This window comes from Parus major, chromosome Z (genome assembly GCF_001522545.3).
Source record: "Parus major isolate Abel chromosome Z, Parus_major1.1, whole genome shotgun sequence".
NCBI lineage: Eukaryota > Metazoa > Chordata > Aves > Passeriformes > Paridae > Parus > Parus major.
In genome coordinates, this window is record NC_031799.1 from 59,343,002 (window position 1) to 59,356,108 (window position 13,107).

Genomic DNA, 13,107 nt, shown 5'->3' on the forward strand with positions numbered 1-13,107 from the left:
CAATTTCAGTTGGATGACTAAGAACAGTGTTCATCAGATTGTCAGAATTAGTAAAACCAACAGTCCCTGAGTGTAATGGCACATATAGTTCAAGGATTTTGGTCTCTGGAAGCACTTGCAATGAGGCACAGCCTAGCCAAGACTACAAGGGCATGTAATTGAAGTGTGTTTATTGACATAAAGTGACAAACAGAATTTTGAGTGAGTTTTCAATCACACATAGAAGTTAACAGAACAACCAAATCCTTCCACAAGCGGTGGATTTTTGCCCAAATACCAATTTCATCTATTTAGTATTTTCTTCCTGTGCATGTCCAGCAATGTAATTAATAGATTTTCTTTGTTCTTTCAATGTATCCAGGATAGTTGCATTTCTATGGTGTAGTTTACCTGTGATCTTTTAAGGAAAATAAACTTTGCCTTTGTTCATATAGCACCAATCACCAAATGAAAACTAAGAAAGACATAATAATTATTATATAATTATATACACTGGACATGTGCTATAAGCTATGAAATTTCATTCTCTAAAAAAGCATTTAAAACACTTAATAACTTGCTTTGTAAACAATTTATCATCAGTGAAAGTATTGCATATTCATGCTATATAAATCACAGAACAAAATCTGAAATGATAGTTAATTAATGAAACCTACATAAGGAATCTAGAAACAACTAATTAAGTACTTGAATGTGAAAAGTAGGTGTTCCTGAAAAAAGGGATAGACAAGCCCTTGGCTGAGGGAAATGTGTAAAATTTCCCCCAATAAAATAATCACATTGCATTGTCTTGTCACAGTGTATGAATTTTTACTTATCCTTACAGTAGATGGCTGAAAATGAAGCATGTAAATCAACATTATTATATTAAACCCTTGTGTAGAACATGAGAGAGATGATTATGCTTGGGTTAGGATTAATGAGTGCCTGAAGGTGCCTGTCCTTTCTCTGTTGACTGACAAGACATGCTTAAAGGCACAAGCTTGAATTAGATACTTTATATGCAAAAAAAAGACAATCCCTATTCATCTCATATAAAAGGCCAGGAATAATGATATATCATGGAGACCTGTAGGTGGTAGAAAAGTTTTGAAGTAGAGAAAGTTTATTAGACAGTACTGTGTAGATGTGCATTTTAAAATGCTCACACATGAAAGTGTTTCTTCTATGAACATCTTGAAGAAAATTCAAATATTCAGGCACTGTGCTAAGTATTCTGATTTCCTTGAAGGGTTTCCTCTACTCCTACTATTGGCTCTTCAAAAGGGTTTCAGCTGTTCCACTATTTTGATTCATATATGGTTTTAAACTAAATTATGCTGCTTGATGATGAGTTGATTGTAAGAAAACAGAATGTTTTAGAGATGCCTGTGGATTTACATTAATTTATTTGCACTTTTTTCTCAAATTCTTACGCATATATTGCACAGAATCACAGAACTGTTGAAGTCTGAAGGCGTACCTTGAGACTGTCTAGTGCAACACCCTACCTCAAACAGATAGGACAGGTTGCCCAGGACCATGATAATTTTGAATTTGATTCTCTAAGGACACATACTCCACAAGCTCTCTAGCCTTTTTGGCCGAGTGTTTGACCACACTTACAGTTAGAAAGCTTTTTCTTGTATGCAGATTGAGCTTTTTGTATGTTAATTTGGGCACATTTCCTCTTGCCCCACCACTGGGCATCACTGAGGAGAGTCTGTCTCCCTCTTCTTCGCCATTGCCTCCCATCAGATGTTTATACATACAGATATGGTCCCCCTGAACATCCTTTTCCAGGCTGATCAGCCACAGCTCTCTCAGCCTTCCCCCATGGGAGAACTTTTCCATCCCACAATCATCATCATGAGCCTTTACTGGTTCATTGGAGCTCCACATCTGTCTTGTACTGCTGAGCCCAGAACAGGATCACAGAACTATCAAATGCGTTTAGTGCGTTTCCTACAAGGTACATACAGCTGAACAATAACATAAAAATATGAAGTACAGATCAGATGTAGAAATACTATATGCCAGTATTCAATGTGAAGGTATGAATATCTAGAGAAGAAGTGACTTTTGTGCCAAAAAGCTGTTTTTACATTGCAAAAACTACTAAACAGAGTTTCTCTTCCTCTATGTTAGTCTAATTCAAAATAGTAATATAAATAAGCATATTGCCTTTATAATGTCTTTTTGTTACTTAAGGAAAAAAAACTGAGGACATAGTATTTTTGTTGAATAGTGTTTGTACAAATACCAGGGCAGAAAAACGTTGCACTGTGACCTTCACAGTGATTTGGTTTTTGGCATAGTTTATCACCAGCAAGTCTACTGATTGTCTTTGTGCATTATTCTTCAGGCTGTTAATTTCTGGTACGTCCTTGTGATGAATGATGAGCACACAGAGAGGCGCTATCTGCTTTACTTCCTTTTGAGTTGGGGGCTTCCAGCTTTTGTTGTTATCCTTCTTCTAATTATCCTGAGAGGAATCTACCATCACAGCACAGCAGAGATTTATGGCCTTGTCTACGGTGATCTGTAAGTGTTTCCTTAAAAAAGCATGAACTAGGCATTGCACTGTCTATTTCAGTTTCTACCAAATTTTCTTTCATGTAGAGAGTGGGGTATATCAAAGAAATGGTCAGGGGACTCCTCATTTGGTGGAGATGAGGCAAGTGTCACCCATATGCAGTACAGCAGTATCTGTGCAGCTGGACTTTGCTCCAGTTTCTCCTTCTGGCAGAGCTGGCCCAAGCATGTCTGCTTAGTGACTAAATTTTTATTTTTTTTTTTTCTGAGAATGTGCAATTTCAGGCTAGAGGACAGAAATGGCTTCTGCTGCAGGATGGGGAAAAGAGCATGGTTTTCTTCCATTTAATTTCTGTGATAAAAAACCCCAAAACTAAATCAAGCCTTAATCTCCCCATCTCTTATGTTAATAAGTATATTCTTTGCTAAAAAGTATTACTACATTATTATGTCAGATATTTTTCCTAAACTGTTTTCTCTCATAATAATGAATATGTTATATTCCAAGTCTGAGAGTTGCTGTGTTGTTGACAATTATCACAGCCCTTTCAAAGTTGCATATGAACATAGAAAACTGTCTTAATTAAAACAGTATATTTTCATAGAACCAGATGCATTTAAGTGGAGATACAGAGATAAATATTTTTGCTCCTTCTTAGCTTTTTTTTTCCCCCCCTCTGGGTCATTTTCTTAATCTGTGATGAAGATTAATCTGCGAACTTAATCTGTGATGATAGCTCTTCTAGGATATGAGGATAATATATTTATTGATTTTGTATCACAATTACATGCTTCATGTGCAGAAAAGACTAAACACGCATCTTCTTTTTAAAAAGAATGTATAAAATCTTTTTATGAAAACATCATACAAGGTTGCTTTCAGGAGACTATCCCACAGCAGAAGGCTATTCATCTGTCTTTAATAAAAGAGGAATATACAGTGTGCATCCTTCCATTTTAAGAGAACAAAATTTAGTGTTGTTGGGTTTTTTTCACACAAAAAAGGGTATCCCTGTGAGAAGTAGATATTTGAATTTCATACTGATGTTGAATTATATGCAAGTACACACACACACACATTTGGCCTTATAAATATTATTTGTATATGCATATCTGTGTGTGAATCTGTACTGTGCATGGTAAGCAGGGATGCCTGATTTGGTTGTAATTGAGTTACCTTCAGTACCACAAATTCTGTGACCATGTTGGCTGAAGTTTTGTCCCACATTCATAGGCACCAGCTCAACTCAGAAGTATAACTGAGGTCCACAACAACAGACCTTTGCTGATGTTCATGTTTTATCAGGGAGTGCTCCATAGCTGTATACCATGCCATACACATCAATATTTCTTCACAGAATATGTATTTTTCTTTATGGTAAAATGCTTCTTTGTGCATAGTAAACACAAGGAATATGTGTAACAATAAGTTCTCCAACTGCAGCAGGGTTGATGGTATTGTTATGCAGTGAAACACAGTTTTCCAGTTATTTTCTTTTAATGTCCATGTCTCATTCTTTTAAAAACAAGGAAAGACCTTACATTCTGATTATTAAGTAAAGGAAAATGACTCAGTCCAACCTATTGCCTAAATTAAATATAAAACTTTTCCAGCTTTCTACTTGTATAAAATGCCAGAAATCATCTCAAGTGAATGTGCAGCTTATTCCATCTCAGTCAATGTGGACACTGTAAGAGATACCTGCAAGAATTTTCATAAATAGCATCAATGCTAATTCCTGATTTGAAGAGCACTGTAAGACTTGTTCTTATTTATACAAGAGGACTTTGAAAGACAGATTGTAAAAAAGGGGACAGATTGAGATACAGCACTTGGTTTGTTTTCTCCAAACAAGAATGCAGTAGTGGAAAAAGTGACAAGGATATTTCCAAATCCAAACTCATTACATACTGACTTCAGAATTAGCCTCAGAAATGGTTTGAGGACAATAGTGTGCTGGAGAACAAATGTGATAGCTGGAAGACTGGTTAAAGTAATAGAAGTAGTGAAGCCTGTTATCTTCTCTCCTAAGCAATCACTCCTTCAGGCAACCCAGTTTTTAATTTTTGGTGTCTGGCCAACTGTTTTGCTCTTAACCAGTATGCCATGGGCACAATTAATACCCAACAGTATAACTATGTTTAGAGAAGTTCATTTTTACTTGCAATGAACAAAAAAATTAGTTCAGCTGTGTTGGTTTTTAAGCTTCAAAGGAAGTATTGGGATAGTTTCTCTCCAGATATGACAAATCCTACACAAAAATGCCTGTATTTTATACTCTGATTCCCATGTCCTAGTATAAACCAGTAGTATACCTTTGATTACTTTAATAAGTAATAGTGTTTATATATGGTATGAACAGTTCTCTCTTTGGCATTATGTGATTTTTTTTATTGTTTTTTTTTAATACTAGTAAATTACCACCAAGCAGCATTCTTTTTTTCATTCATTTTGAGGTTGAAGTTCAATGATAAGTGAAACACCTAAGTGACACAGAAGGGCTCTTTCATTCCTCCCTTTGCTGAATCCCCCACTGCTCAGCTGCAAAGGTTGAAGTCTCTCAGTAAGACTAGAAAAGATTCTGATTCTGGACAACTTTAGAGTAGTACAGGGTTTTTTATAACATCTTTTAGAGTTCTGGGCAATCTCTTGGGTACAAGTCCAGTGCGTATAGCATAATTAACCTTTAAATTTGTGTTTGTGAACAAAAGCTGATATTTGTCATTAAATAATTCTGGCTTCTGATCTCAGAAGCAGATGAGTTAGGGCAAAGCTTGAAAATGGGTGTGGTTCATCAACTTCCAACAGCATTGAAATTTTCAGGGCTACATGAGAAACTAGAAAGCTACTTTACTGTCAAAGATTTCTATTTTAGCTCTTTTACTTGCATCTTTGTTTTGTAGATGTTAGAGAGTGACAAGTGACGAGGATGAAACTGAGAGAGCTAGATTTTATGTAATTATTCAGATTTCTCTCTCTTCTCACCCCTCCATTGTGCTATACATCTCTTTGTCAGTGTCTGCAGTTTGAATTTGCCTCCTTATTAGGTGAACTGTGTCTTTGTACTTTAAGAGATCTGTTAGAAGAAACACCACTGTGTTTAACTGTTTTGCTAAGATAAAACTTTTCAGAACCTTAACTGAAAGATTTTCAGTTAAATGAAAATCTGTATATACCAAGAATGCAGCAAATGCTGAACTCTCTAGAGTTTAGGAGCCACAGTAAGGTTTGGAATTTGATTTTAAGGTGAATTTTGTTTTGTTGTAAACTTGTCTATTCGTAAGGGGTTTTTTATTTAATAATAATAAAAAAATCTTCTGAAAGGTACATTTGATCTTTTAACTGCTTGGGTATTTTAAATCTCTTTCCTACAGCAGCATGTTTTTACAAGCTCAGGAGCTACTCTTGCTGCTGCTTTAAGCTTTGAGTCTGACTAGACCTTCTTGAAATCAAATTCACATAAGAAAGCTAAAGGACTTGATTTATTAGACTGTAAGCTAAAACAGTAGCCTTTGAAAATGAGAAAATTGGAAATACACTTGACAGAATAAAAATCTAAAAGTTTATAAGCAAATACCTCCCTGCCTACTGTATCTTTGCAAATGTTGTATTTCAAGCATGATTTTTGTCATGTTGTGTCTTACCTTTCCTTTTAATGGTGGCCAACTCTATAATTTCCTCCAGTTCCCAGAAAGTAGGAGGTTTTTTTTGTTCATGTTCTCTCAGAGATCAGTGTTGGCCCATCTTTATTGCTCTGGATGAGAGGATTGAGTCTACAGTTAGCAAATTTGCAAATGACACCAAGTTGCACATGAATGTTGATCTGCTGGGGGGCAGGAAAGCTCTGCAGAGGGATCTGGGCAGGCTGGGTTGATTGGCCAACACCAAGGGAATGAGGTTCAACAAGGCCAAGTGCTCGGTCCTGCACTTTGGCCACAACAACGCTGTGCAGAGCTACAGGCTGGGAATGGAATAACCAGACAGTGGCCCAGCAAAAAAAGTGCTTGGGGGTGCTGGTTGACAGCAAGTTGTGAGTGACCTGTGCCCAGGTAGCCCAGAAGGCCAATGGCACTCTGAGCTGGGTCAGAAATATGGGGCCAGTAGAAGCAGGGCAGTGATTGTCCCGTAGTGGGCCCAGGTGAGGCCACACCTTGTGTTCTGTGCTCAGTTTTGTACCCCTCCATTTAGGAGGGACATTGAGGTGCTTGAGTGTGTCCAGAGAAGTGCAGTACAGCTGGGGAAGGGTCTGGAGCACAAGTGAGGAGAGGCTAAGACCGGAGAAAAGGAGTCTCAGGGGAGGCCTTTTAACTCTACAACTCCCTGAAAGGAGATTGTAGCCGGGTGAAAATTGGTCTCTTCTCCCAGACAGCCAGTGACAGGATGAGAGGATGAGTAGTCTCAAGCTGCACCAGGAGAGGTTCTTCACAAAAAGATTGACTAGATATTGGAATGAGCTGTCCAGGGACATAGTGCAGTCACCTGGAGGTGTTTAAGGAAAGGCTGGGTGTGGCATATAGTGCCATAGTCTAGTTGACATGGTATTTGGTCATGGATTGGTCTCAATGATCTCAGAGTTCTTTTCCAGCCTAATTAATTCTGTGATTCTGTTTGAGCTTGGCTGTCTTTTACTTGCTCTTTTCCCTCTGTTAATCTCCCCAGTTTCTAGAAGTGTCTCTCTTTAAGCAGAGTCCTGTATTTGCCCAAGGGAGGAATGATCTCCTTTGTCAGAAGAATTCGTGTTACACATTTGTTTTCCTCTTTAAAATCCCATGTGGCAAACAGGGTACAGAACAAGATATGTGCTGTTACAATACTTTAAATTTTTACAAATATCCATACACTTGGATTCAGGTTCATATTTTCATATAGCACAAAAAGGGTTAAGCTAAATGTTCTCAAATACTTTTTTTGGTATCATTGTCATGAAATATTGATGAGAAATAATGAAAATGATTTTCCAGTGATGTTCCTTTCTTTAAAAAACCAAAAATACTTCTATGTCCTCCACAGTCCAGCTCAAAGCCATTTTTTGCAGGAAATTCACTGGATCCGTAACTATGGAGCCACATCTGTGGGATAGGGAAACAAAGCTAAAGAAAGCTGGAAACTATGAACTTTTTGCTGTGATTAAGAGTTACAGATCTTCTTAGTACTCTTAGAAAATGTTCTCACTGCACCTTCTCTGAATATTACACATAGGGATGGCTCAGGGAACAGATGAACCTGTCATGGTTTTAAGCACAACTGGACATGAAACACCATGCTTCATCTCCTCTGCTCTTCCTTCTCTATCCCAGTTGAATGGGGAGGAGAATCAAAGTGAAACTTGTATATTGAGATAAAAAATGCTTATTAATTGAAAATAAAATAATAATTTAAAATAATCATAATCTTAATAACTAGAATCGTAACAATGATTTTTTTATTTTTTTTTAAGTGATGCACAATTCAGTTTGTCGCCACTGGTTGGTTGATTCCAAACACCCCTTCCTGAACCCAGGCTGACTGCACTTACCGTTTTATATACTGGCCATGAAGTTCTGTGGTGTGGAAAATACCCTTTTGGGTATTTTCGGTTCGGGTCACCTGTCCGAGCCATGTTCCCTTCCAGATTATTTTGCCTACCTTCTCACTGACAGGTCATGAGACAAGGAAGGAAAAGTTCTTGACTTAGGGTAAATATGACTAGCAAAAACCCAAAACATTAGTGTCTTATGAATACCATTCTCATTCCAATCCAAAACACAGCACTTGTACCATCTGCTAAGAAGAAATTAACTGAAACAAGGACAGAGCCATTGTTAACATTATTGGGATAAGATACTCTGTAGAAAATTGGTACCAAGCCCTTTGCAATGAGTCATGGACACTTTGTGCCATGGCTTCTCTCTAACTGTCTGTCAGTCTGGTGCACTGACCCTTAACCCAGTCAGAAGAATATACTGGATGCTGCTTTGGGTCTCACCCAGTTGTATGACTGTCTCAGTGTTGGCACACATCCCAGGAACAGATCCCTGGCTTACTGGCTCTTCCCTAAAATGGAGATCTGCTTTCTTTAAACCAAGGACCAGTAACAAGAATATTTTAGCTTGAGTGAGCTAATTGCTGCACAAGCATTTGGATTAAATCTCATGTCTCCTTTTCCACATTACTTCAAAAGTGCTGAATTTAGTCGCAAACAATGTTTGAATCACCAGACTTTTACAAGCAGGAATAGGAAAGAAAATAGCTAAGAATTGCCATAGAAAGCATTCAGAGACTTTAATTTGACTCAAGGACATAATAAGTGGAAGAGGTTTTTTTAATGACAATATGAGGAATTCCCATCCTCTGGTGCCTGGTTTTATATTTTGCATGGACTTGGACTTCCTGCATGGCCCTCTCTCTCGCTCGCTCGCTCTCCAGCTTCTTTTTCCTATTATCCCAGTTTTTCCACCTCTTTTCTCCTCAGTTCACTGGCACATCATCTAGGGTTTCAAAGTTATTACAAACTCCTGTTGCTAGACCTCAGCACAAAATGATGCTCAACTGTCTGTATGCAAAGCCAAGTGCTTCATGGACCACTCAGCTGAAGCTGGGGGAAAAAAGCCTGCAGTTTTGACTGCCGATTTCTCACCATTTGCTGCTTAGTCCTTTTCTGCACAGTAAATTAAACCATCCTGAGCTCTGTGCTACTGTGGGTTTAATGTTTCTGATGAACCAGAGCTACTTCAGTTATGCTGACACAGCACCACACTACAGGCACACTATACATAAACACATACATATATACACACATATTCATATAGAGAAAACCCTACAGAGTAAGTTAATAAAGTACAAAGTTTGGCCTTTTTGTATCCTTTATTTTCAAAACTTTTCTTGTGTTTCCAAAGAAGCTGCCTGATGTGCTACCAGCTGCTCAGGATTATTTAAAAATACCTCACTTCTAAATAGGATGACTTTAATTACCTTTCACTTGTCCCTCATTACCAATATAAGTTTTCAGTGGGGAGAAATTGCTGGGGACAGTGGCAGTGGGTTGAATGTCTTTCATACCCGGGCAAATATTTCTCGTAAATGTTAAGCAAATGTAAGCCCATCACAATTAGGCATAATCACTGTACCATGCTTTTAAAGAACTACAATAAAGAAAGATAAATTCTAGCTGCTTTGACTGATGGAATTTTGAAACAAGAGTAGAGAAAAATACTGGTTATTATAAAATTTGCAATCATTATGGGATGGTTAATTTCTGACAAATCAGAATCATGCTTTTTCAGAATCTTGCAGAATGATGAAATTTATCATGCTGTCATGGTAAAGGGTTAAAAGGATAGGTTGTTATGAGTGAAAGTTGCACCTCCAAATGATCATGACACCTGATCCTTCAAACAGGTTCAGATGAAGGAATTTTTGTGCCCCAAAGAAACTCCAGGAACTTTTCTGAAGCCTGTATAGCATTATGACAAGAGTATCAAATGCATACAAAAAGTAAGATAAGAGTGTCTGCCTTTAAAAATAGTACTAGGGAAACATTTTCTTGCTTTGGAGAAATTGTAACAAGTATTAAACAGTAAAAAAAACCCCAAAATAGCCACAACAATAGACTGTAGTTTCAAAGCTATTGTAATGATTCATACACATGAGGAGGAAGCTGTAGGTTTAAACAAGAGCAAGATAATTAACTGAAATCAGACACGTAAGTCCTTATGTAATTTTAAAATTGCAGGGTTAGCAAGAACCTTGCTCTAAGAGATTTCAAGCAGGTTTGCTGTCAGCTTAGTTTTCTGGTCAAATGCTTAAGGATGCAAGTCTTCTGGGACTTCTGGAATGAGCTGCTTGGGAACTCCAGAGTTTCCAGTGCCTTAGAAATCTCAACTGTATTAAGGCAGTGCTTATGCTGGGTCCTTTCTGCTTCTTCTTTGGTAACTGTGTTTCCTTAGTATTAATTTTCACAGTAGGAAGAAAAAAAAAGACAAAAAAAGTCAAAGATAAATAAAAATAAAAAGGTTTAAAAACTGGGTATAAATCCAGAGGATCATATAATGAGAAGACTGAAACACAATAAGCCATGTTCTAAAACAACAGCAGGTGACATTTTGGGTTCTCATTATAAAAAAAACACCATTGTTTAGACATTCTCATTTTCCCCTTTTTCCAACTGTTTAGCTCTACAATAACAGCAGCAAGAGAGAACAACAAGGAAATTGTATTTTTGCTTTATTATGCAATAGGTCTGGTTTATTGACAAGACTGTTGCACACACTGACTCAGACTGAATCTTGTGAAGATTCTGTTCTTTGCTGTTCCAAAACAACATCTTGGCATTTCTTCATCCTTTGTTCATGGAGGACTGGATTTTCCCCAATGTTCTCTCTCATTGATATTTACTCTGTGGGTACCTCCATTAATGGTGTTACTCATAATAAATTTTGACATGTTAGTAAAGATGATAGGATCAGATTTCTAGCAGTAATTCCCATGGATGTAGATTTGGTTTTCAAGAAATTGTTGGGATAGTATCTGCCCAAATGTATACAAGAATGGGCAAGCCTTGACTTAATTTCTAGCAATTCTAATTCTGCAGTTTCTGAGCTTAAATTTTTAAACATTATTTTCATTAACATTTTTCCCCTCCTTCTCCTCTTTCCCTCATTATTTTTTCTCTTTTGCTGCATAGACAAAAGAAACTAAAAGGAAACTAAACAATGCCAAAGAGTTAATGTCACATTTTCAGTCTATAAAATCCGGGACAACCATTGTTAAACATTTTGCATTTCACTTTAAACTTACATGCAAAATATAAAGAAAATAATGATTTTTTTAATGTGCAGTTATATATGAAATAAAACATAAGGACCTATCTCTGAGTTAATCTGCATGAGACATGAACCAAGTTAAATTCATCAAACACATATGCAACTTTCATTTTTCTTCATACCAACCTCCACAGCAATTGTATGGGCAGTAAGAAATTTCTTGGGTTGTTCATTTTCCAGTCATCCTGGTGAGGTGACTGAGGCTGAACACAGCACTGAATCAAAACAATCAGCCTAACTGTGTTCTGCTTGGGGCAGTAGTATTTGATTACAGGCATTTCAAAATGTACTTGCACAAGGCTGTGACTTGTTTCACAGCTGCACGAGATTCTTTGGGGTAGCTATTATGAGTCCCCTGAGATTTGCTTGACTTGACCCATGAGCAGATGGTGTTCTGTATTCTAGAGAAAACTCCTATTTCCTTTTGAGAAAAAGTGACTAAACAAAAGTAAGAGTAACATCATGTTGGAATTCTTTACATGCAGCTACAGGGAAAGCACTCACCTTTTCATTTTCTGTTTCAAAATGATTTTTTAGGTATATACAATCTTTTTCTCCTCTGGTTTGAGTTCTTTGACACCCTCTCTCTTAGGTAAATAGGGAAAATTGAATCAGAAATTTTCACCGTTTTCACACCAGAATTTGTATGGTTCTTACTATGGAGGAAGATGCATAACTTGGGAAACAGCTGGTAGGATATCACGGCTATGTGTTTATGAAGAACTTGCATATCATACAGAGAATAAGACTTTTTGTGAAGGTACACAGAAGTGAACTTGTACCTCCAGATGGACAGGTGTTCTGGGGCAGAGGCTGTGTTTGCAAAGGGGGTGTTTCACATCTCTGCAGCCACAGCTGCAAGAAGCAGCTTAGCTCCAAGTCTGTTCCTGCAGCACAACAATGTGGCTAACAAAGCACAGCCTTGGAAAAACCCCTTAACAAAGAGCTGCTGTGGCCAGGAGCACTCAAACTGCAACAAGTGTGGTGCAGCCTCTGCACTCTGCAGGCTTACATACGTAGGTGTTGGAGGCTGGTTATGAGAAAGCAAACTGGTACTTCCTCTAGAGCAGAAACACCACAAGTTTCCACCCTACCCTGTGTCCTGAACACACTGTACTGAGAGATGTGTCTGTTTACATAGCAAATGTAAACCCTATGAAACACTATGAAAACCCTAAATATACATAACTCTACACATTGCAAAAACCTCTGATAACAGAGGTTTTGTGGCTGCATTGTTTGATGGTCAGAATTGAGACAAGGTTTTAAAAAAAACTCTTGCTAGTATCAGGAAGGGGTGCCTGTAGTTCACTTATCAGCAAGAACATATATTTGTATTAGTATTCTTTGCTTATCAGTAACAGCACCAACATGAGCTTATGGTAGAAGTTCAGTGAACACTGCATTGTGGTAGAAGTTCAGTGAACACTGCATTGTTTATGTTAAAAAAAACAAAACTGCTCTGAGAAGTCTTTTTAAATGCTGGTACATTTTGTTCAGTTTCTTTTACCTGACATTTTCACAGGTTTCCTAAATGTCTTGTCTGGCTGGTAGAAAACCTACTTATTTTTAGCAAATTCACTGTGTAAATTACAAAAACCTTTTTCTTTTCAGGACTAGAAGCAACAGGAACTGACATTTAAATAGCTTCAGTTACATATAATGCAGAGAGAAGTGCAATATTTGCAACTGTTCTGTCTGTCACCCTAAATTTCAGAATTGCTTTACACACACAGATCACTCCTGGGGACTGGAACCCACTAATATTAGAAAAACTTTTTTCTTCATAAA

At 37.4% G+C, this 13,107-nt stretch overlaps 1 protein-coding gene across 9 annotated transcripts in view; it reads left to right on the top strand.

Annotated features, from left to right (window-relative positions):
• The window catches only part of ADGRV1 (adhesion G protein-coupled receptor V1), a 284,918-nt gene that overhangs the window by 202,182 nt on the left and 69,629 nt on the right, over positions 1-13,107 (top strand). For all 9 annotated transcript variants that reach the window (XM_015652741.3, XM_019005246.2, XM_019005242.2 and 6 more), the window contains one exon: positions 2,345-2,523. In XM_015652741.3, the coding sequence (XP_015508227.1) occupies positions 2,345-2,523 (179 nt within the window). The remainder of the gene's footprint in view (positions 1-2,344; positions 2,524-13,107) is intronic.